The following is a 26,550-nucleotide window of genomic DNA, read 5'->3' as shown; positions in this document are numbered from 1 at the left end:
GAAATATTGTGGAAAACAAAGGTTTCAACAGCTCTTAGAGGGAATGAAAAAGATGTGGTTTCCTGGAGAAGAGGAAGATGGGAAGAGAGAGGCAGATACATGAAAACTGGAAGTCAAGATTTTAGTAAACCTTGAGCCAATTAGTAAATCACAATAAAGTCTCAATGGGACAGTTACATGAAAATAAATGAATGGATACAACCCAACATCCATGACACATGAGTTGTATCTGCTGACTTACAGGGTTTATTGTATCAGGAACCAGCAGAAATGGGGTCCAGAGGAGCAGAGATGCTCATGAACATGGTCACAGTGGTCCTGACTAGGATTTTCTCCAGCTCATCAGCTTCCGCATGCTTCTATTCATGTCTTTGTTTCTCAGACTATAGATAAAAGGCTTAGCAGGGAGGACAGAACTGTGTATACAATTGTTGTTATGCGGTCCCTCACAGTGAAGCTGGACAAAGGCTTAAATGACGTAGAAGATGCTTCCATGAAACAGGATCACCACAGCAAAGTTGGAACCTCTGTTGGAGAAGGCTTTGCATTTCCCAGAAGCTGAGGAGATCCTGAGAAACGCAATGAGGATTAGGACATAAGAGAAAGCAATGCATAGAAAGGGGGGGTCACCAAAATCCCCTTTCTGTCTTTATTGTGATATCACTGGCAAATGTGGAGGAGGAGGGCAATTTCAGCAGAGGGTTGATGTCACAGAGGAAGTAGTGGATAACGTTAGAGTCACAGAAGGTGAGAAGTTTCAGCAGAAGTGTGTGTAGGAGTGAATGTAGATAAGGAAATGAGCAGGAGAAGACCAATAGCAGGACACAATAGTGGTGGCTCATGGTGGTGACGTTGTAGAAGGGGTCACAGATGGCCATAGAGCAATCAAAGGCCATGAATGCCAGAAGTCAGCTGTCCTTTTTGCCCAAAGCATACATAAAATACATGTGTGTCAGACATCCAGCATAGGAGATGGTCTTCTCTGACAGGAAGTTCACCAGCATCTTGGGGAGAATGGTTGTTGTTAAGCAAATGTCAGTGAAAGACAGAACATTCAGGAAGAAATACATGGGGGTCTGGAGCTGGGGGTCAGAGTAGGACAGCCAGGATGATGAGGTTCCCGGGAGGATGAATTCAAATACTGCTGGTTTGGTTGACTTTTTCCATGATCACAGAGCCAGCAAAAATAGAGAAGATCCTATCATTTAAAACACATCTCTTTTATAACTGTAATCACAAACAAGCCAACAAGTTTATGCTTCTTCCTACCTTGACTTTCCACCCATAGGATCATGATTAGCTAACAAGTGGGTAAATGTCAGCTTTGTGGTCCTCGATGCTGCCCTCCCTCCCAACTCTAAGACTTCACAAGCTTCTTGTGTTGATAGCATGGACTTGGGAGGAAGAATTTTCTTTCAGGAACAGAGTTGAAACTCCCTGGTTCAGTTTACTACTAAATCTTAAAAACAATTGTTTATTAGCACTGCTCTGTGAAAAATACTCTTCTGGGAGTGAGGACACAACTGTGAATAAAGCAAGAAAGGTCTGGCTTTGTAGATCTTACATTCTAATGCAGGATCTATCTATTAATCAACTACCTATCATCTATCAATTATTTATCCATCTCTCATCTATCAATTATCTATCTATCTCTCATCTATCAATTATCTGTCTATCTATCACCAGGTACTTAGCCATCTGCGTATATATCTTACTTATCTGTCATCTATCATCTATCTATCTATCAATTTGTTATCTATCTTCTATCCATTTTCTATCTGTCTATCATCAGGTAGCTATCTATCCATCAATCTATGTAGCTTACCTATCTATCATCTATTTATCTATCTGTCTATCTATCTATCATTTATCTATGTCATCTATCTATCTATGATCTATCATCAGATAGCTCTACATTTTATAAAGAAAAATAAAGCTACATAAAGAGATATAGATTCACAGGGTTTAGGTGGAGAATTTATTTATTTCATAAAAGGTGGTTTTACTTTTCTCTGTCTATATGAAAACAAATTTTCAGTTATGTCATGTGAAGCTTTATCTCTGAACTTTCTTGCCAAAAAATGAGCTTGGTAAAAAGATCAACAGGGAAGTCAGAGGAACAATGAACCCAGGCCAACAAAATTTTGTTGATATGCTTGTTTTGATTTCAGAGAGACTTGTTTAGAAGCTCATGCTCCTTCGTGAACACCAAACTATCAGTATTAGTCCATACAAATCCTTATTTTTAAATTTACTTTGTACTTATTTTTCCTCTAATTCCATAAACCTGTTATGTTCCCACATCTTTGATGCCCAATCATTAAGCAAGTATATGTCCTTCCATGCCATTATCCATTTGTTTGTTTACCTATACACATAGCCATGAAAAAAAATACATTATTGCTTTGTTTGTGTGTGTTTTTCTTCTGTTTACTTCAATAATACTGTGGCATACATATCACTTTTTTTTTCCTATACATGCAATTTTTTTAGTTAGCACGCTTGACTTAAAATGTTTCCCTAGATGCCCTCTAAACCTTTGCTATCATGAACAACATTGATTCAAATATCCTCATGCCCACAAAGTGTTTTAAATTCTTCATCCAGACATTGATAATGGACACATTGGAAAGGGATTTTTTATAGCAGTTCAATGAATGACCATTTATTTATTCATTCCTTCTCGCAACAATTACAGGCCTATTTTCCAGCTGGTTAACATCAGGAAGGTTATTAAATATCTTTAAACTTCAGTTTTCTCATCAGTAAATAGGTTATACTAACAATTACCCCATAAGATATTTATGAGGTTTTAATGATACTTAAAGCATTTAGAATGGCTCCAGCAAAAGAGTAAATATTTGATACGACTATCTTCTCCTTCCTGTCACCATCATTGCCAATAACTTTTTCCCTGAACAGGTATTTGAACATGTTCTCAAAGGAAACTAATCTGAATATTAAAACGACCTCAGCCCTCACACTCCAATGCTCTAATGGTCAAATTAACCTTATTATGAGTTTACAAAGATTTTTTAGATGGAATATTTGTCTATGTTTTGAATAATGTGAGTGTGAGTCAGTAATTAAGCACTCATCTTACATGGGCACTACTTTGTTTAATCCTCACAACAACCGTACAAAGTATAAGCTATTTTTATTCCTATTGTTTTTTCTGATGAGGAAACAGATATAGAGACTTAAAGTAATTTGCTAAAGTCATACATCAAGTAAATAGCAGAAACAAGATTCAAATTCAAAACTAATTCTGAATCTCTAGATTTTACCACTATGCATCTTCTCATATTTTTGTAAACCTATAAAAGTATATCTAAAGCAATCATGCATATGATCTATTTTTTCCTCCTATTTGATCATTTTCTATGTTAAGACACACACACACACACACACACACACACACACATGCCCCAAGCATTGTTTACCTTAAATATTTTTCATCCCACATTAAGAACAGACAACCAAGGGCATTGGGAAGCCATGGGATATTTGCAGGAAAAACATTTCAGGGAGAGGCAACAGCAGCTGCAAAGCTCTGAAATGTGACAGTGCCAGCTATGTCCCAGGAACAAAAAGGAGACTAGAGTGACTGAAGGGGGTAATCATGTAGAAAAGCAGTAAGAGATAACTTTAGAGCTAACTTGGGGTGTATGTCCTTTAAACTTTGTAATTTGATTTTCACTGTGAATTATTTGTGCAATCTGTAGAAGTTTTTCAGCAGAAGGCTAACATGATTCAGCTTTAAAAATGATCACCCTGGCTTCTATATTGAAAATTGACTGAAGAAGGGGGTTGAGTGGAAGCATGGAGCCTACCTAGGAGCTATCGCAACAGTGCGGTTAAGAAATAGAGTCAGGCTAGGATGGTAGCAGAGGAAGTAGTAAAAATTCGGTGAATACTGTATTCATTTGTAAGTGAGAACCTACAAAAGTTGCTGACAAATTGAGAGGAGTGTGAGAGAAAGATAGGAGTCAAGGATTCCTATATTTTGGTTTGAACAACGTGGAGTTGTCTTTAACCACCATGGTAAAGAAATAGTGTATGTATGTGTAAGCAGCTGAAGGTCACGAGTCTGTAAACAACAGTAAAATAACCCATGTTTACTGAGGACTTGCAAAATGCCAGACAATGTTCTGAGCACATTAGGTGTTTTACTTCATTAAATCAACGACTTTAAGAGAAGGATTTAACTATCACTCATCCTGAGCAATTCCAATGAGAGAAATGCTGAAGTCATGGCTTATCTAAATCAGGAGTGTCAATGAAAAAACACTGGCACATGTCACAGAGAGACACTCTCCACAGATGAATGTTTGAGAGTTCTCAGATATTACGTAATTTTCCCTAATGACCCAGCTGGCCTGCTCTAGGTATACTGTCCAATCTTGACAACTTGGTACTTTCTGGCCAATCAGCTTAGCCAAACTTTCTCCAGTTTCCCTTCTCTCTCTATTGGTATGCATCCTGTTTTCGCTTCTTCAATAATAGTTTACTGTTTGTTATTTCCTGTATATTTTAGTAAATGTCTGAAACAGTAATCGAAAACCTCCCAAAAAACGACAGTCCAGGACCAGATGGCTTCTCTGGAGAATTCTACCAAACATTCATAGAAGATATAATACCTATCCTTCTCAAAATATTCCAAAAAATTGAAGAGGATGGAATGCTTCCTAACTCATTCTATGAGTCCAACATTACCCTGATATCAAAACCAGACAAGGACAACACAAAGAAGGAAAACTACAAGCCAATATCATTTATGAACTTAGATGCAAAAATCCACAACAAAATATTGGCAAACCAAATACAACAATACATTAAAAGGGTCATATACCACGATCAAGTGGAATTTATTCCAGAGATGCAGGGATGGTTCAACATCTGTAAATCTATCAATGTGATACACCACATTTAAAAACTGAGGAATAAGAATTACATGATCATCTCAATAGATGCAGAGAAAGCATTTGACAAGACCTAAAATCCATTTATGATAAATACTCTCAATAAAATGGGTACTGAAGGAAACTACCTCAACATAATAAAGTCCATATATGACAAACCCACAGCCAGCATCATACTCAATGGTGAAAAACTGAAAACCATCCCTCTGAGAACAGGAACAAGACAAGGGTGCCCACTCTCACCACACCTATTCAACATAGCACTGGAGGTTTTGGCCAAAGCAATTAGGCAAGAGAAAGAAATGAAAGGAATCCAAATTGGAAAGAGAGAAGGAAAACTTTTGCTATTTGCAGATGACATGATTCTGTATATAGAAAACCCAAAAGGATCCACCAGAAAACTGTTAGAAATAATCAACAACTACAGAAAAGTGCAGGGTACAAAATCAATTTTAAAAAATCAGTTGCATTACTATACTCTATGAACTAGCAGAAAGAGGAAAGAAGAATACAATCCCATTTACAATCACAACAGAAAGAATAAAATACCTAGGAATAAGCTTAACCAAATAGGTGAAAGACCTATACACAAAAAGCTATAAGACATTACCGAAAGAAAGTGAGGAAGACATAAGAATTGGAAAGATATACCATGTTCATGGGTCAGAAGAATAAACATAGTTAAAATGTCCATACTACCTAAAGCAATCTACAGATTCAATGCAATCCAAATCAGAATCCCAATGACATTCTCCAAAGAAATAGAGCAAAGAATCCAAAAATTTATATGGCACAACAAAAGACCACAAATAGCCAAAGCAATCCTGAGAAAAAAGAAGAAAGCTGGAGGCATCACAATCTCTGACTTCAAATCAAACTATAAAGCTATAGTAATCAAAACATCATGGTACTGGCACAAAAGCAAACAGATCAGTGGATCAGAGTTGAAAGCCCAGAAATAAAACCATACAACTAAGGACAGTTAATCTTTGACAAAAGAGTCAAGAACATACAAAGGAGAAAGGAAAGTCTCTTCAATAAATGGTGTTGGGAAAATTGGACAGCCACATGCAAAAGAACGAAAGTATACCATTATCTTGCACTATACAGAAAAATTAACTCAAAATCCATTAAAGATTTGAATGTAAGACCTGAAAACATAAAAATCCTAGAAGAAAATATAGGCAATACACTCTTTGACATTGGTCTTAGCAACATCTTTTCAAATAGTATGTCTACTCGAGCAAGGGAAACAAAAGAAAAAGTTAACAAAGTGGACTACATCAGACTAAAAACCTTCTGCAAAGTAAAGGAAACCATGGACAAAATGAAAATACAACCCATCAACTGGGAGAAAATATTTGCAAATAATTTTATCACAGAAAGGGTTGATCTCCAAAATATATAAAGAACACGTACAATGTAACAACAACAACAACAACAAAAATCCCAATCAAAACATGGGCAGAAGATATGAACAGACATTTTTCCAAGGAAGATATACAGATGGGCTAACAGACATATGAAACGGTGATCAACATCACTAATTATTAGGGAAATGCAAATCAAAACTACGATGAGATATCACCTTACACCAGTCAGAATGGCTATAATTACCAAGACAAAAAACAAATTTGGAGACTATGTGGAGAAAAGGGAACACTCATACACTGCTGGTGGGAATGCACACTGGTGCAGCCACTATGGAAAACAATATGGAGATTTATCAAATTAAAAGTAGAAATACCATATGGTCTAGCTACCCCACTACAAGCTATTTATCCAAAGAACTTGAAATCGATGATCCAAACAGATTTATCCTATGTTCATTGCAGCATTATTCACAATAGCCAAGATGTGCAAGCAACCCAAATGCCCTTCCACAGATAAATGGATAAAGATGTGATATATATATATGGTGGATTGACTGATCTGCTGAAATTCGAATCACTTTATTTTGTTGTTATTCTGTAGGGACAATTTACATTTTTGTTAGGGAGGAAATAGGTTTATACTAAGATCAGAAGAATTCACTAATCGATTAATTGAGTCATTCATTCAGTCTTGATCCTGTATCAATATCATTGATTCTAGATAAAATTATCTTTTTTGGAAGGTATGTATGTGTATATATATATATATATATACATATATATATACACAATGGAATACATCTCAGCCATAAAAAATACAAAATTGTCCCATTTGCAACAATGTGGATGGACCTTGAGGGTATTATGTTAAGCAAAATAAGCCAAACAAAGACAAATACTGCATGATTTCACTAATATGTGGAAGATAACAAATATATGATAAAGAGAACAGATTAGTGATTACTAGAGGGGAAGAGTGTTGGGGGTTGGGTGAAAGGGATAAAGGGGCACATATGTACGGTGATGGAGAAAAATTAGTCTACTAGAGGTGAGCGTAATGAAGTGTATTCAGAAATTGATAAATAATAATGTACACCCAAAATTACACATTGTAAACCATTATGATTCCAATAAAACTACTTGAAAAAAATTAGCTACTGTCACTATGTGGTCCCAGATCCCCAAAGAAACTAAGAGAATTTCAAGAATAGAAGAGGACGTGAGACTTATGTTCTGAACAATATTTCCTCATAGAGCTATACAGAAACTGTTTCTTGATTCACTTAAGTACATCCAAGGTGTTTTTTTCCTCCACAATCAGAATAATTGAGTTCAGACAATTGGCACCTACCAGTTACCATAGTAATACATTTGTATCTCCTCAATGTATAGCCTCAGAACCATTCCTATGTAATCAAATGGCCTTCCTCTAATTACAACTTCAAAATATGAATGGATCTTTGGGGATATTCATTCCTTTTCTCCAAGTCTTCAAAATAAACATTTAGTCATTCATATTTGATTAATAACCTTATGTGATAATATAACAGGAGGTCACTAAGACACTAGTTCTGGCCATCGTATGGTGCTGTGTACAGAATACACAAGTCTAACCAAGGTATGGAAGTAGGATTGGCCCCCACCATCACTCTGGTGGCCATCGAGATGAGACTCAAAGATATAAATACTTTGTGCTGACTCTTATGGGTCTTAAGACCGTTTTTTAGAGTAGTTTTAGGTTCACAGCAAAATTGAGGAGAAGGTACAGAGATTTCCCACATGCTACCTGGCCCAAACACGCATAGCCGCCCCCAGTGTCAACATTACTCACAAGTGTGGTACATTTGCTAAAATTGATGAACCTACATTGAGAAACCAAACCACAAAGTGCACTGTTGATGTTGCACATTATATGGGTTTAGAAAAATGTATAATGACATGCATTCATCATTATAATATCATACAGAGTATATTATTCATTGCCCTAACATCTCTCTGTGCTGGACCTATTCATCCTTGTCTGCCTGCATGGCACCTCCAGCTGCCACCGATATTTTTACTGTCTCCATAGTTTTGTCTTTTCCAGAATGTCACTGAAATTGAAATCATAGAGTACGTAGTCTCTTTGAATTGGTGCCTTTCAATTAGTAATATGCATTTAAGCTTCCTCCATGTCTTTTCGTGGCCTCACAGCTCATTTCTTTTCAGCACTGAATAATATTCCATTGTCTGGATGTGCCACAGTTTGTGTACCCATTCACCTACCGAAGGACATCTTAATTGCTTAGAAATTTTTGCAATTATGAATAAAGCTACTATAAACATCCATATGCAGGTTTTTGTGTGGACGTACATTTCACTTCCTTTGGACAAACACCAGAGAGGCGCAATTGCTGGATTGTAAAGCAAGAATATGTTTAGTTTCATGACAAACCGACAAATTGCCTTCCAAAGTGGCTGTACTATTTTGCATTCCCACCATCAATGTATGATAATTTCTGTTGCTCCACACCCTTACCAGCATTTGATGTTGTCAATGTTTTAGATTTTAACTGTTCTAAAAGGTATGTAGTGTTATCTCATTGTTGTTTGTGACAAGCGTTCATGTTGGAGGAGGATAAGGGAATTCAACATGGATGGTAAAAGAAGGCAGTGATGATTTCAATTACAGCCATGAAATCATCTGTAGTGGCAAAGATTACAGTTGGTTCCACTAACTCTCCCTTTTAAATTCTGTTAATAAAGTATATGACTGGCTACCATCCTGTGGGCTCAGTGTGGGGAGATGAGTATATAAGGGTAGTGCATGATGGGGACTGTAACTGATGACCAGCCTGAAGAACCTTGTCCCACTTGAGTTTACTGGATGTTGCACTAGACAGTTTTCAGCAAACTGAAAGCTTCTTACTGGAAGTGCTTGCATTTTTCTTCTCTGCCCACGGGCTTTCTCTGACAGTGAGGGATTTTGCAGTCATTCAGCCTATGGAGACGTCAGTTAACACGTATTAAGCAAAGGGAGAGTAAAAGTGGATTGACTGATCTGCTGAAATTTGAATCACTTTATTTTGTTGTTATTCTGTAGGGACAATTTACATTTTTATTAGGGAGGAAATAGGTTTATACTAAGATCAGAAGAATTCACTAATCAATTAATTGAGTCATTCATTCAGTCTTGATCCTGTATCAATATCATTGATTCTAGATAAAATTATCTTTTTTGGAAGGTACAAAGATAATGATGACAAGAGCTGATATTTGTTATGCATCTATTATGTGCTTTAGCATGAATCATCTCATTTAATCTCAATATTAACTTCGTAATGACAATGAAATTATTATCTCCACTTTACAACTGATGAAACAGGGCTGAGAGAATACTTTGTTTAGAGACAACAATTAATGGGTGGCAGATCCCAGAACCAGCTCACTCTGAGTACTGACCCCAAGGACTCAATGTCTTTACTCTACAATCTCTTGGACAAGGCACCACTCCATGCCCTGAAGTCTTTCCCAATGGAGAGAAGGACCCTGCAAGATGTGAAGTTAAAGCTAGATTGTGTTTTCAAGGTAGCAAGTATAAATGTTGTGAGCACTTGCAAAAAGCAGACTTTCTATTTCTGGACCACAAAGTGCTGTTGGGAGAGGCTAACCCAGCACATTGTCAACATTGGTGCTGGGGGGTGACTAAGCCACCTCTCCTTCCCATCTGGAACTAGGAGGAGGCAGAGAGGAGCCCAGGGCATCCTTGATATCAGAGGCACCCACTCAGGTGGCTCCTGCAGCTCAGTCCCTCCAGCCTCTGCACAGGCTCCTCCCCAAGGTCTGATAGGAATCGGAGGCAATTAGTCTACTTTGATTCTTTCCTTAACCAGGAGCTTAGGGACTTTTTATGAATCCTCTCTGAGGTTTGTAAAATGGTATCCTACTGCCTGCTGCTCTGTAGGTCAAGTACAGACACAGAAAGCTCCAGAGGTCATGGGCTCACAGAGGCTTTCCTCTGACGGTTTTGTTCCTGGTGTTCTCAACAGAAGCTGAGAAGTTAGGAAACTGGATTAGAAGGTGTCTGAGCTCACCAAAGACTGGCAAAGTCAGAGTGAGCTGGGAATTCTAGGTGGGTGAGGTGTGGCTCTGTGTCTAGAAGTCTGCACATGTATTCCATGTGTGTCTGTGTGGTGTTTGCTCATGTAATGTGGGTATATGTACATCTTCTTCATGAGTTTTGTCTGTGTGTGTGTGTGTTTCTTTGTGTGATATATAATTGACTCTCAGTCTTATTCTTTTCCTCTCTTAGACCCAGGACCCATAACAGTTGCCCCATTAGGCAAGTGGAGGGCATTTGTGTGTGTGTGATTTGGGGTCTCCTAATCAGTCCCTTTGATTTCAAGTATTTGCCCCACTCTCCTTTTATAACTCCCACTTTTCCTCTATGGACAGACATCACAGTTAAGTAAATGAGACTGTAGAGTCTGAAAAGAGACCGTTCTCCTCAATCTGGAGCAGACGTTTCCTGAATTTACCCATGACCAACATGTAGAGAGGGCTTGATATCTCTACTCAGTGATGTATGCATGTGATCTTGAGTTTTGTTTCTGAATTACATTCATTGTGTAATTCTATATATTTAGAGCATGTGTTGTTTATGTGTGTGTTTGTTGATGTTTCATTTGCAGGTAGTGTATATGCACTGAGTCCGGTGAGTGAATGGGGCCCAAGTGATTCACTCTCTGAACACTTTCACCTATTTTGGGTGCAGGTCAATAGGGGATGGAACATTTCATTTTGCAATGAGGGTGTATGTGTGTTGTTTGTTGACTGACTGTGAAGAGACATGTGTGCAATGGTGAGTTTATTGCATGATTTTTGTGTGATGTGTGACCTTGTGTTTTTTTTTGTTTTAATATGTTTTTGCATGCATAAGTCTATATTCAGAGTATGTTTATACATCTGCTTTGTGATTTTTACATGTTGCTGGTTGTTTGATGCTTGTGTTGAGATTATACAAGTGCTTATATGTGGTTATATGGGTTATTTGTGTGTTGTGTATCCCATCTTGTGTATTACTTGTGAGTTTTGTTTTTATGACTCTTTGGGTAACTGAGCCATATTACCACTGTCCTTCTCTTAGGATTCCCATAGGTCACAGGTGGCAAGAAATCACAAATCAGCAATTTGTGTGCACACATGTGTGTGTGTTTCCTAGACATGTTTTAGGTCATTCTGGTTGGCCCCTATGAACTCATATGTTTCCTTAACTGTATTTCAACAGTATCCATATTACTGCATCGAGCAGGCAGGTTCAAGTGCGTTTCCACCACTGGGCAGGTGTCATACACTAATGGATGAGAGCTCAGTGTCTGCAGTACATCTGACTGGGGCCCAACTCTCAATCTGGCCCTTATATGTTTTTGTGACCTTGGGAAGTGACTTCAGCTCTCTGAGGTTCAGATTCATCGCTGGTAAAGGAGGGTACACATTCCTACTTCATGTTGCTATTTTGAGGATTAAATGAGACAATGCATACAAATCATTCAGCACCATTCCTGGCACAAAATTGGTGCTCAGTTAAAAGGAGGTATTTTTATTATCTTCCCCCAAATCCAATATCTATGTCATGGCGGTTCCTTATTTCACCATTGTCTGGCGCAGGACAAGTAGAAGACAGAGGAAACAGGCCCATCTAAAGCTCCCTCTCACACTTCAAGGTCATGCATAACCTCCTTTCCATTGTTCATGGCCCTGCTGCCTCTTTCACAAGGTCCTGCCTGAATCAAGGATTCCAGTTGGTTCCAGCCCTCTTGTTTTCTTCTGGTTTCTTGTTGAGGATTAACACAGCGTATGTCAGTGAGCAGCCAGGCCACCCCAAAAGGGTCAGTCACTCTCCTTGTTGGAGGCCGTGAATGGAGACAACCAGTGCCCCTGAACAATTTCGTGGTCTCTGAGGACTTGCTGTCCTGCTCCTATATTTGATTGAGAATGTCAGTCTTGACTCCCTCTTGAGGGGGTATGTGGTTGGTAATCCTTACCTCTAGCCTAAGTTACAAGTAAATATTGAATCTGGAACCCACCATCAAAGAGCTGAATCATCATAGGAAAGTCATTTATCTCTTTAGCTTCGAATTTTACATATATCAGTTGAGGACATGATATTTGCCTAGTCTGTGAATACATAATTATTGATTTAAGAAAAATTCAAGCATGCGAAAGTCCTTTGTAAATTGTAAGATGTATAAATGCGAGTGGTAAATTTTTCTTAGAAGGAAGCTAAGGGCATTTTGGACAAAGGTTGTCTGGATATTCTAACTAATGAGGGTATAATTTCTATGTTGACTGGTTAAGAGACGGATCCTGGTTAGACAGAAATAAGTTGTGACTGCACCTGTCCCACTTGTGTGTACCTTTGCACATTTCAATAATGTACACTTTTGTTGTCTCATAGTTAAAATGATAATAAAAACACCCATTTATTAGGGCTATGGTGTGGATTTAATTTGAAAGTGCACATAAAACATTTGGAATAGTGCCTGGCACTATTATTAATGTTGATTTGGAAACCTGGATTGGACACTTTTGGTAACAGGCAATTTGAAATGACTCAAAACAGGTATGATCCAGGCAATTTCACTGAAAGTTTGTGACAAAGCTCTAGTAATTCTGTTCTAACTCAGGGAGTTTCATATTCCTTTTAAGAGGAAATGGATGATTCCTCCTTCCTGGTGCCCATTTCACATACAATCTTAGTAAATTAGTAAAGTTTGAACCTGGCTAAGATATAAAGATGTAAACTCCTGAACATAAAGACTTCATGTTTCTTTCTCTTTTTTTTTTTGAGGAAGATTAACCCTGAGCTAACTGCTGCCAATTCCCCTCTTTTTGCTGAGGAAGACTGGCCCTGAGCTAACATCCATGCCCATCTTCCTCTACTTTATACGTGGGATGCCTACCACAGCATGGCTTTTGCCAAGCGGTGCCACGTACACACCCGGGATCCAAACCAGCAAACTCAGGGCCACTGAGAAGCGGAACATCCAAACTTAACTGCTGCGCCACCGGGCTGGGCCCTGTAAGCCCAGATTTTTACCTTTGTCCTCTTTTTCTCTACTCAAGGGTCTTGTGATAATATCTCTTGCCCTATCCTTTGGTTCTTCTATTCCCTAAAAGTTTTCTCATCCTTCATCCTGTCTATAGTCTCAGAAAACTCTATAGATCCTAGACACAACAGTGAGGTGCTTCCAAAACCTTGGGGCAACTTCTACCTCAGTCACATCAGGGTGATGAGGTCCCTTTACTTATATCCACTGCTTCTTCATCTACTCTGTCTGCCAACAGGTAAGAGCTGGCTTGAACATGTTGGGGAGAGTTTTCTAAAGGCAGGACCTGCCAGCCACAAACTGTTTGTCAGTTTCTCTTCTTACTGCTAGTCTGGTTACTGAGAAGACATTGTAAATATTCTGAATTTTGGAGGAAGGGAAGAAGAGCTCAGATTCTTCTTGACATCCTTTGTGATGGGATAAATAGGAATCAAGGTTCAGAGTTGAGAATAATAAATACAAAAATTCTGTAACTATGTATGGTGACGAACATTAACTAGACATGTGGTGATCATTTCACAATATATACAAATATTGAATCATGTTGTATACTTGAAACCAATATAATGTTGTATGTCAATTATACCTCAACTTAAAAAAATAATAAATACAGATAGCAATTCACCAGAAGAAAAAGTCAGATTGCTAAACTGAGGTTTAAAACAAGTTTAGGGGGGAAAAGGGAGAAACAGAAAGAGAGAGAGATAATAGGATTCCAGATGAGGAACCCAAGAGATCAACAAAGGATTGCAAAGTCAAGCCAAGGCCAGATCTGAGGGAGAGGTTGGAGTATCATAGTAATGTTCATCAGCTGGAACACAGAAGACCAGAAAGAAGAGGGTCTATACTAAGTATTTAAGATGATCTAGGACACATGGTGCTCTGACCTCACTATACCGAGGTCTTCAGGAATTTTGAAGTATTTTTTATTTGTATTTTGAAACCCGAACCGAGACTCAGAAACAAGAAACTGATGGCTCTCAGGCTAATACCAGCAGGAGGCTGAACAGGGCTCCACTTTGGGCATCTGCAGATAGGCAGTCATGGGACAGAGTTCCCTGGAGCCTTGTTAGTGTTACAGCTAACACTCATAACTGCCCATTTTCACCTCTGTATCTCATAACAGACCAAATTAGTACAGTGATGGCTTCATTAAAACACATTTGGAAGCTTTGCTTCTTTTTCTATGTCATAAAGAATTTCATACTTCTGGTTAAAGGTGTTATATCAAAGCCATGCATCTAGTTTCACTATCTCCTAAAACCCTACTAAAATTAAAGTGATTTTTAAACAGGCATAAACCCATAAGGACAGAGAAGAGTGGAAAGGAAGGTAACAAAAAAAAGCAATGGTAACAAAATTTCAAAAGTGGAAAACCACATGGATGAAGGGGTGATGATCAAGATCAAGTCTTAACATCACCCTTGACTTGACTAAACTTCAGATGGTTGCTTCCTGACTATGGACCTCTGACCTCCATTTTCTTAGAGATTTACTTTAAAAAACTCATTTCCGCTCCTTTGAAATGTAAATCTTCTCCCAGTCTCTTTCTAGTTTTTCAACCTAGGAATGATTTTCTCAAGGACCTGAGAGCTATATCTTTGAAATATAATCATCAAGAAAGCACACCCATCTCCCAGTCTCTGTGGCAGGATAGGAGCCTAACTTCAATGGATGCCAATTAGCAAATACAGATGGCCTAATCACATTGACCAATCTTCTCCAGTACTTTTCCTTTAACTCACCTCAGCTCTTAAAAGTTCTCCTGCCTTTTGTTTCAGTGGGGTTGAGTTCAATCTCTCCCCCTATTGCAATGGTTGTGAATAAAATCTTCCTTGCCTATTTAACTATGTGTGGTACAATTTTCCTTTGACAATGATAACTGAATTAACAGACATGGAAAAGCTGAATCCTAAACTGGCAGTATATAAAATAAAAGAAATCAATCTTGTCAACACCAAAGAATCCTCAAAAGACTCAGAAACTGGAAACCTTTGGAACCTCTTGATCTGGGAGTGAAAGGGAAGTAAACTATTTCAGCAGAAGTTAGATCCCAAAATTCTTTTCACTCTAGACTACTGGAATACTGTCCTTCTCGTATCCCAGCAGAAATTGGGAGGTTTCCTTTCTAAAAAATGTTGAGACTGGGAGTTTCCACATACTCAGTTTAGTAAGTCATACAAGAAACAAGGTAATTACATGACTATATATGCACATCAAATGCTGAACGCTGAAACCCACAGACCTTTATCCAGATTTTGCTGCCAGACTTCTATCTTTAATACAGAATATTATAAGAATTTTCTTTGGAGTCTGACTAGCCAAACAGGAAAAAAACTAAAGATACTGGCATTGGGGATACCTTCCTCAAAAAATGTTTCACAGCCAGATCGTCCTACAGTGAAATTCAATGTTGACAGCTCCATCTATAAGCACAGAGCTTCCAGCCCATTTACAAAAATTTTACTGGGAGCCAGACCTGATTGTCTAGTGGTTATAGTTCAGCACGCTCCTTTTCAGCAGCCCGGGTTTGGTTCCTGGGCACAGAACCACACCACTCCTCTGTCAGTAGCCATGCTGTGGCAGCAGCTCACATAGAAGAACTAGAAAGACTTACAACTAGAATATACAACTATGTACTGGGGCTTTGGGGAGGGAAAATAAAAGGAAGATTTGTAATAGGTGTTAGCTCAGGGTGAATCTTTCCCAGAAAAAAAAAGTTATTGGGTTATGGCATGTATCAGTAAGACACATGAATCTGAAGAGCACAGCTCAATGAATTTGTCGTATGTATACACCAATATAACCACCACATATATCGAGATGTATAACCTTTCCATCAAGCCAGAAGGTTCTTTCTTATCTCCTCTGAGGCACTATCCTCTTAGAGGTAACCATTCTTGTGATTCATATCACCTCAAGGTTAGTTTTGCCTATTTTTAAAGTTTTACATAAAAGGAATCATACAGTAGAACTCTTGTTTCTGGTTTCTTTAGAGCATATTCAATCACGTTGCTTCATATAGCAGAAATTTGTTACTTTTATTTCTGTACAACATCTCATTATACAAATAACCCATACTTTATTCATTTTTTTGTTGATGAACATATGGGTTGCTTCCAATTTTTGGCTATTATGAGTAAAGCTGATAGGAACATCCCCAAACATGCCTTTTCATGGCCATATGTACTTATTACTCTCAGGTGTACCCCTAGAAGTGATATTTCTGGGTAGTAGGGTAAGAGATATTTAGCTTTAGAATATGTATACAGTCTATTTTCAAAAATGTTTGTACAAATTTACACTACCACCCAAAGCAATTGAGAATTCCAGTTGCTAAAAATTCCCAACAAAACTAGTAGTGTCAGTCTTTTTTCCCAATATTTTACTACAAACATTTTCAAACACATAGCAAAGTTGAAATAATTCTACAGTGAATATCCTATACCAGCCACCTACATTTAATCTTTAACATTTTATTATACTTGCTTTAGCACTCATCCATATATCCATAACTCTATCCACTTCTAACTTTATTTTAAAATCAACTTATTGAATTAGAACTTACATGAAATTAAATTCATCCATTTTATGTGCACATTTCAAAGAGTTTCAACAAATTTATATACCTATGTAACCAATACCACAATCAAGATATAAAATATTTTCATCACCCCAAATAGTTCCCTTGGTTCTACATCCTGACCAATCCTCTCTCCCACTCTCATTCTCATGCATCCAGCAACCTGAATTCTGTCATCATAGATTCCTTTGTCTTTTCCAGAATTTTGAATAAATAGAATCTTACAGTATTTACTGTCGTGTCTAGCTTCTTTTGCTCAGCACAAAGTTTTTGACATTCATTGATGTTACAGTATATATCAATAATTTATGTTTTCATTATTGAATAGTATTCTATTGTATTAATACACCACAATTTGTTTATGCCTCCTACCGTTGATGCACACTTTGGCTGTAACTAGTATTTGGCCACTATGCATAAAGCAGCTATGGACATCCATGTACACATCTTTGGGTGGACATATGTTTTAAATGATAACTGTATGTTTAACTTTATAAGAAACTTCCAAACAGTTTTCTGAAGTGGTTGTAGCACTTTGCATTCCCACCAGTACTATATGAGAGTTCTAGTTTTTCATATTCTCACTAGCACTTTATATTGCCAGTCATTTTTATTCTAGTATTTGGGGAGGAATGCAATAATATTACATTTTAGTTTTAATTTTCACTTCCCTGATGATGAATGATATTGAACATCTGGAACCTTGACCTTGAAACTCACCATCATGTTGTGAGAAAGCCTAGACTATGTGGAGTGACAATGAATAGCTGTTCCAGATGACAGTCCCAGCTAAGGACCTAGCCAACTCTCAGCATTAACCACCAGATACGTGACTGAACAAGCGTACAGATGGTCCAGCCCCCAGCCTCCACACCACCAAGATGACATTGCATAGAGCAGAGATGAGTTATCCAAACCAAGCCCTGCCAAAACTGAAGATGAGTAAAATAAATGAGATTATTGTTTAAAGCCACTAAATTTTGGGGTGGTTTGTTAAACAGTGATAGAAAACTGGAACTGATTTGGGTTATTATCTTTGCAATTTTACTTTTGTCAACTTTTTTTTTAAAGGTGTGCTTTTTATTGTTGTTGTTTTTTGGGGTTGTTTTGATGAGGAAGATGGGCCCTGAGCTAACATCTGTTGCCAATCTTCCTCTTTTTTTATTTCTTCCTCTCCAAAGCCCCAGTACATAGGTGTATATCCTAGTTGTAAGTCACTCTAGTTCTACGTGGGATGCCACCACAGCATGGCTTGATGAGCACTGTGTAGGTCCTCACCCACTGTCCAATCCGGTGAACCCTAGGCTGCCGAAGTGGAGCGTGTGAGCTTAGCCACTGGGCCACGGGGCTAGCTCTCCTTTTTATCAACTTTTGCTAGCTGCATAAAATGAATTTGGAACTGCTCCCTTTTTTATCTACTTCCTGTAGCATTGGTGTAAGATTAATTTCAATTTTTCTTAAAATGATTAAAATAATTAAATGGTGAAACCATCTAAGCCTGGATTTTTATTTGTGGGTAGGTGTTGATATTAATTTAACTTCATTAATAAATATAAGGTTATTATTTCCCTCTGAGGTATTATTGAGAAAGACTGGGATGATGAAAATGTCCCATATTTTTTTCTGTATAGTGGCTACATGGATATATACATATATAAACATTCATTAATTTTTACAGGTTTTATTTGTGGTGCTCACGCTCCTCAGTTTTTTTAAAAATGTAAAAACATTATGAAGCTATTATGAGCAACTTTAAGCTAAAGAATTTCACACTTTAAGCAAAAGGGACAAATCCTTTTACAAAAATATATTAAAGCTGACAAAGGAAAAGAAAATCTGAGTACCTTGATATCTACTAAAGAAACAGAATCCTTTATCAAATTTTCCCAAAATAGGAATATCAAGTCCCAGATGGTTTCACTGATGAATTCTTCCAAACATTTAAGGAAGAAATAACCACAGTCTTACATAAACTCTTCACCAGAATAGTAAAAGAGGAAACAGTTTGTAACTCTTTTTATGAGGCAAGCATAGCCATAATACCAAAATCTGAGAGATACAAGAGAAGAAAGGAAAATCAAAGACCAATCTCTCAAGTTTCAAAATTCTAAACAAAATATTAGAAAATTGAATCTAGGGAAACACAAAAAGCATCCTACACTGAGCCAAAGGGTCTATTTCATGATGAAAGTTTAGTTTAACATTTGAAAATCAGTCAATGAAATTCATTACATTAATATAAAAAGGAGAATAATCATTTCAAAATTTCAATAGATGCAACAAAAGCATTTGATAAACTTCAACACCCATTCACGGGAAAATCTATAGAAAACTAGGAATTGAAGGTAACATTCTCAATCTGATAAAAAAAATTTCTACAGAAATCATCATATTCAATGGAGAAATACTGAATGCTTTTTCCCTGGAACCAGAGTCAGGGACACTTTTAACACTACTACTTCTATCGAGCATTTACTGGTGGTCCCAAATAGTATAGTAAGGCCAGGGAAAGAAAGAAAAATACATAAGTATTGGAAATGAAAAACTGAAACTGTTGAGGTCGGCCCTGTGGCCCAGTGGTTAAGTTTGTGTGTGCCACTTTGGCGGCCCAGGGTTTCACCAGTTCAGATCTTGGACATGGACATGGCACCGCTCATCAGGCCATGCTGAGGTGGCATCCCCCATAGCACAACCAGAAGTACCTACAATTAGAATATATAACTATGTACTGGGGGACTTTGGGGAGAAGAAGAAGGAAAAAAAAAAGAATAAGATTGGCAACAGATGTTAGCTCAGGTGCCAATCTTTAAAAGTAATTGATTAATTAAAACTGTCATTATTATCAGACAACCTGATTGTATACCTAAAGATTGCCCCAAACCTACAACTTATTGAATTAATAAAAGAATATAGCAAGGTCACTGGATACAAAGTCAATATAAAAAAACCAATTGTATTTCTGCATACCAGCCATGAACAAATAAAAAACAAAAATTTTAAACACACTATTTACATTAGAATAAAAAAGCATAGATGCCTAGGAATAAATTTATGGAAAAGTGCAAGACCTCTTTCTAAAATTTATAAAATGTTGTTGAAACATTATTGAAATGAATTAAAGAAGGCATAAATAAAGAGAGATACCATATTCACGGATTGAACAATTCAGCATTGTAAGGATGTAAATTCTTCCCAATTAGTCTATCTATTAATGAAACCACATTCAAAGTCCCAGCATGTTTGGGAGTGTGTGTGTTTGTGTGTGTGTGAAAATTGACAAGATACTTCTAAAATTCATATACTACCACAAGGCAACCTGAAAGGCAAAAAAAAATGTAGGGGACTTAAAAACCTCCAGTAAGACTTGTTATAAAACTGTAGTAATCAAAACAGTGTGGTATTGGGCAGGGACAACAAATTGACCAATGGAACAGAATACAGCCTAGAAATAGATTCACAGAAAAATGATCACCTAAATTATTATAAAGTTGATATTTCATCATAGCAGGGAAAACATGATCTTTCCAACAAATCAAGTCGGTTAATTGGATATCCAAATGGAAAAACAATGTAATTTGACTTTAACCTTGTGCTGTATATAAAAATCAATTCCAAATATATTCATATATAAACAAAAGATAAAATAATAAAAATTTCAGATGAATACATAGGAGAATATCTTCATAATCAAGAAGGATGCAAATATCTCTTAAATAGGACACAAACAGCATAACCTCAAATAAAAATAAATTGGACTATATTAAAATTAAGAACTTCTATTTATCAAAAGACATCAATAAGAAAATGAGAAGTCAACCCTCAGAGAAGGAGGGGATATTTGCCATGTGCACATGTCACAAAGTACCTGATCACAATATATATAAGACCTTTTTCAAACCAAGAAAGAGGAAGGAAACCCAATAGACTTGAAAAGATATATCACAGACCATAATGTCATACACTTTAATAATTATATGAAATGTTTTCAACCTCATTAGTCATCAGGACATTTTAAATTTAACCTACAATATGTTACTACTACAAACCTACCAGATGAGCCAAAATGAACAAAAGAGACTTATCAAGTAGTAGTGGGATAAGGACAACAAGAATTCTCATATCCACTGTTGCCTCCCTATGGCAATCACTGAAAAACTAAAGCTGAAACATGCAAAAACAAGGACTCCAAAACTCTACTACTAGGCATATAGTCAACCCAAATGTGTACATATATTCCCCAAGAGGCATGTATAAGAATGTTTATATCACCACTACAGAGCTTCCTCAACTTATGAAGGGGTTACATCCTGATAAACCCATCGTAAGTTGAAAATATCTTAAGTGGAAAATACATTTAATACTCCTAACATACTGAACATTATAGCTTGGCCTAGCTTACCTTAAACGTGCTCAGAACACTTTTAGCCTACAGTGGGCAAAATCATCTAACGCAAAGCCTATTTTATAATAAAGTATTAAATATCTCATGTAATTTATCGAATACTATACTGAAAGTGAAAAGCAGAATGGTTGAATGGGTACAGACTGGCTGCAAGTGAATCCTTTGTTTACCCTCATGATCACGTGGCTGACTGGAAGCTGTGGTTCACCGCCGCTGTCCAGCATCCTGAGAGAGGACCATACTGCATATCGCTAGCCCAGGAAAGATCAAAATTCAAAATTCAAAGCATGGTTTCTACTGAATGTATATTGCTTTCGCACCACATAAAATTGAAAAATGATAAGCTGGGGACCATCTGTATTTGTAAAATACCCAACTGGAAATCATCTAAATGACTAACAACAGTAAAATAGATGAATTGTGGTATATCTATGAGTGGAATATTAGCAGCAATGAGAATAAATGAAACATTGCTATATGCTTCCTGTCCACTCCCTGTCCTACCCTGCCCGACCCCACCCCAATGATTTGGAGTGTCTATCTCAGTGATCCACATCTGTGTCACCATGATGTCAGCCATGTGTGTGGAGGGGGTAAGGGAATAACTTGTCTCTCGCGTTCCCAGGTCTTCAGATTAAGAAGAACAGTACAGAGGGAAGTGCATCTGAAGATAAGCATTTTAACCTGGACCTCATTTGGATGACAAAATCCTGGACTTGACCCAATGCTGCAATGGGATGAGATTTTGAGTCTCTTGCAAGATGTGAGTCTATATTGAATGTGGGAAGAATGTACATAACTTGCGGCAAGAGTGCAAGCTGTGGTCAATTAAAGAGGCACAAAAATTCTTTGCTATTCTTCCTATGGAGCCATGGAGCTTAACTTCCTTCCCTTAGTCACTTCTCTGTTCTTATGACTTGTTTGACCTACAGAAGACAGTGAAAGTGAGATTCTAGGATTTCTAAAGCTAGGTGTTGGGAAGACCATGCAGCTTCCACTTTGACCTCTTAGAATGTTTGCTTTCAAAATGCTGCCTTTCAAAACCCTGCTGCCATCCTGTGAGCAGTCCAGGTGATATGGAAAGGCCAGGTATAGGGGCTCAGACCTAACAAACAAATGGAGAATACATGAGTTATTCAAAAATGGTACTCAAAAAACTACCTACATGTGAAAAATTAAAATAAAAGGAAGATCCTTTTCTCTCATCATACCACAACATAAACTGCAGGTAAATTAAAGATTTAGATATAGTATTTAAAATTTAGAAGAAATAATTAAATGGAATTTCCCTGATTTATGAAAAGGAAAGTATAAAAGTAATGTAAAAAAGTCACATGGCCAAACAGCTGTCGATTTTGACTGCAAAAGTAATTTTTTAAAATAATTATACATAATGGGATGGCAAGGACAGAACAGAAACACCCAGAATAAAATGTTTTAATTTTGGTTTATTGTCTTTAATATCCATTCAAAAAGGCATGAACACTCCAATAAAAAAAAGTACAAATATATCAACAGGATAATTTGAGAAATAATTTCCATGGTTAAAAATCAGCTGAAAAAAATATTCAATCTTACCAGTAAGCAAAGACATGCAAGTTAGAACAATTAGATTATTTTGCACCTATGAAATTGTTAATGATTAAAACCATCAAATATACTTGGACAAAGTATGGTGGTTAAGAGCATGGACTCTAGAGTCATGCAGATCTAGGTTGGAATTCCACCCACTCCATTTAGTAGTTGTATGACCTTCATCAAGTCATTATCCTCAGTTTTCTCATCAGTAAAATGGCAATAATGACAGTTCCCACATCCTAAGTTTGTTGTGAGTATAACTTGAGATCCTGTAATGAAAGTGTTCAATAAGTACCAGCTAGTATTAATAAAAATATAGGAGATATTTTTAGCAGCTGCTGTGTATCAGACATTATGGCTGGTGCACTCTATATAGGCTATCTCATTTAATTGAGAGTTTAGGACTGAAGGGGACTGCTTCATATTAGGATTAATCTGCTTAGAGAAACACCAGCAGAAATACTCACATTATAATTTTTATTCTGACTTCTCCCTCAATCTAGTTTTACCTAGGGCATGGGAGAGACACTGAATTATCCAGTGCATAGGCAAGAGTTCCTAGGAGACCTGTTGGTCAGGCTGAAGGCTGCATCCTAGCAAGAGGCTTCAGAATCACACTCCTGAGACCCACATCTGAGAGCTTAACCCCTGGGAAAGAGATGCCCTCAGTTCCCCCAGGACTCTGCCAGAGCTGGCTGGAGAACAGGCTACACAATGACACTGATGTTGGCTGTAATGAGCTTTGGGGGATGGTATTCTAGGAGCCTTTAAAACCTCCAGGAAAGATTCCGGTCTTCCCAGGCCTAGGGAAGCTGAAAATGAGTCATACATTCCAAGTGTTCCTAATGAACCTTGGACTCAATAGACCCCAACTGCACTGATTGAGTAGAAAAAAGGTCTCAGACATTTCCTTATTGTGAATTTTCCATCCAGAGGACAGAATTGGAGAATCTGAAGATGCCTGAAACTAATCCACACTCTGACAGGTAAGAATCTGGAAAGGGTAGGACAAACACACACACAAACACAGAAACACACACACACACCCCTCCCTTCCTAGCCCAATGACTAGGCAGAAGTTTTTAGGGTAGATGATCTGAGTGTCTGCCTAAGATCAGAAGCCTCTCTATGAACCAAAGAATAAATGGAGGAATAAATATTCACGAAAACTACTAAGGTCACAGTTTCTACAAGGCCAACATGAAATGAGATTTTACACCAGTTTGCTCTGAATCCTAGCAGAGCAGAATAAAGCGGCTATTTTCAAGCCCAGAGAGCAAGAGCCTGATTCGTTTCAACTTTGCTTTCTCTGATGAAGAGTAAATATCAGAGAGATACAGGACAAGTGCAGAGGTGAAGGCACAGGCTTTGTAGTAAGATACATCTGCATTTGAATGTCATTTACCAGCTATCTGATCTTGAGCATGTCAAATATCTCTGAGACTCTATTACTTTTTTTTTTTCTTTTTGAGGAAGATTAGCCCTGAGCTAACTGCTGCCAATCCTCCTCTTTTTGCTGAGGAAGCCTGGCCCTAAGCTAATATCCATGCCCATCTTCCTCTACTTTATATGTTGGACGCCTACCACAGCACGGCTTGCCAAGCAGTGCCATGTCCGCACCTGAGATCCAAACCAGCGAAGCCCGGACTGCCGAAGCGGAAGATGCGCATTTAACTGCTGCGCCACTGGGCCAGCCCCCTCTGAGACTCTATTTCACCATTTGAAAAATTATGAAGGATAATACCTACTTCACACTATTGTGAAGAATAAAACACTATCATGAAGGTGCCTGGCACTTATAAACGTTCTACAAATAGGTACTGATCATGTTGATGTCCAAGAGACCAGGAGGACTGAAATCCCAGTTCCCAGAGTGAATACAGGTGGAAGGAGCAAGAGGAGAGTGGACAGGAACAAAAAAAGAGGGTGATGGAGGGACAGGGGTGGCCTCCTGTCCTGTTTGCAGAGGGGAAATTCTAACAGCAGATGGGGAGAATAGGACATCACAGACACTGACTGCCCTCAGTCAACACATCTTATGCCCCCCAGTTAGGGATGAGTACAGGTGCTGGAGCTGAATGGGTGAGGTCAAGTTCTAGGATTGGGGAGGCAAGAAGAGAGGAAGCTATCTTGTTCGTCAATATCATTTTCAGGCTCCATGCAGAAGGCTATCGTGTGTGTGTGTGTGTGTGTGTGTGTGTGTGTGTGTGTGTGTGTATGTGTGTGTATTGTGTAGGGGCAGCGAGGGAGATCATGTATCTGCTTTTCCATTGGGAAGCATCAACGTCTTTTCCAATCTTGCCTTCAAGGATATGCTCAATTCTCACCTCATCCAACAGCCTACATTGACTTCTCTGGTCATACTCTTCTCTTTTCTCTGGACCCTATTACAGCATAGAAAGTACAATTTGCATTTGAATGTATATTATCTTGACTCTTCTAAATGTCCCATGGGTCTTGTCTTATATCCTCAATGAGATCCAGAGATTCTCACTGGCAGGGTCCATTTATTCTCCTTTTTTCCCCAGCATATTTCTAGCTACACAGAGACATCTGTGAATTGATTAAATAATTTAATACTGACTCTTTAAAGGATTTTATCTGCACGGATAACAAGAACCACAGGGATGGGGAAACCAAGCAGAGTGAACCAAACTGCTATTTCAGACTTCCTCCTTCTAGGACTCTCTGAGAGGCCAGAGGAACAGCCACTCCTATTTGGCATCTTCCTGGGCATGTACCTGGTCACCATGATGGGGAACCTGCTCATCATCCTGGCCATCATCTCTGACCCACACCTCCATACCCCCATGTACTTTTTTCTGGCCAACCTATCGTTAACTGATGCCTGTTTCACTTCTGCCTCAATCCCAAAAATGCTGGCCAACATTCATACCCAGAGCCAGACCATCTCCTATTCTGGGTGCCTTGCACAGCTATATTTCCTCCTAATGTTTGGTGGCCTTGACAACTGCCTTCTGGCAGTGATGGCATATGACCGCTATGTGGCCATCTGCCAGCCACTCCATTACAGCACAGCTATGAGTCCCCAGATCTGCGCACTAATGTTGGGCATCTGCTGGGTGCTAACCAACTGTCCTGCCCTGGTGCACACATTGTTGCTGACCCGTGTGGCCTTCTGTGCTCACAAGGCCATCCCCCACTTCTACTGCGATCCCAGTGCTCTACTGAAGCTTGCCTGCTCAGATACCCGTGTTAATGAGCTGATGATCATCACCATGGGTCTGATGTTCCTCACGGCTCCCCTCACGCTGATCATCCTCTCCTATGTCCGCATTTCCTGGGCTGTGTTTGGCATCTCATCTCCCGGAGGGCGGTGGAAGGCCTTCTCCACCTGCAGTTCTCACCTCACCATGGTCCTGTTCTTCTATGGGTCTCTTATGGGTGTGTATTTACTTCCTCCAACAACTCACTCTGCAGAGAGGGAAAGTAGGGCTGCCGTTCTCTATATGGTGATTATTCCCATGCTAAACCCATTTATCTATAGCTTGAGGAACAGAGACATGAAGGAGGCTTTGGATAAACTATTTGGAGGTGGGAAAATCTTCTTCTTACCATGATGGTGATGCCTGATCCTGGCTCC

At 38.3% G+C, this 26,550-nt stretch overlaps 1 protein-coding gene and 1 pseudogene across 1 annotated transcript; one reads left to right on the top strand and one right to left on the bottom strand.

Annotated features, from left to right (window-relative positions):
* Positions 1-322: 322 nt before the first annotated feature.
* Positions 323-24,616, bottom strand: LOC106830784 (olfactory receptor 1L8-like; annotated as a pseudogene).
* Positions 24,617-25,573: 957 nt separating this feature from the next.
* Positions 25,574-26,527, top strand: LOC106830785 (olfactory receptor 1N2). Its single transcript, XM_014840591.3, has one exon. It carries the CDS (start codon positions 25,574-25,576, stop codon positions 26,525-26,527), a length of 954 nt encoding a protein of 317 aa, XP_014696077.1.
* Positions 26,528-26,550: the final 23 nt, after the last annotated feature.

This window comes from Equus asinus, chromosome 10 (genome assembly GCF_041296235.1).
Source record: "Equus asinus isolate D_3611 breed Donkey chromosome 10, EquAss-T2T_v2, whole genome shotgun sequence".
Classification (NCBI taxonomy): domain Eukaryota; kingdom Metazoa; phylum Chordata; class Mammalia; order Perissodactyla; family Equidae; genus Equus; species Equus asinus.
Note: the sequence above shows the minus strand (reverse complement) of the source record. Positions and strands in the feature narration are given on the sequence as shown.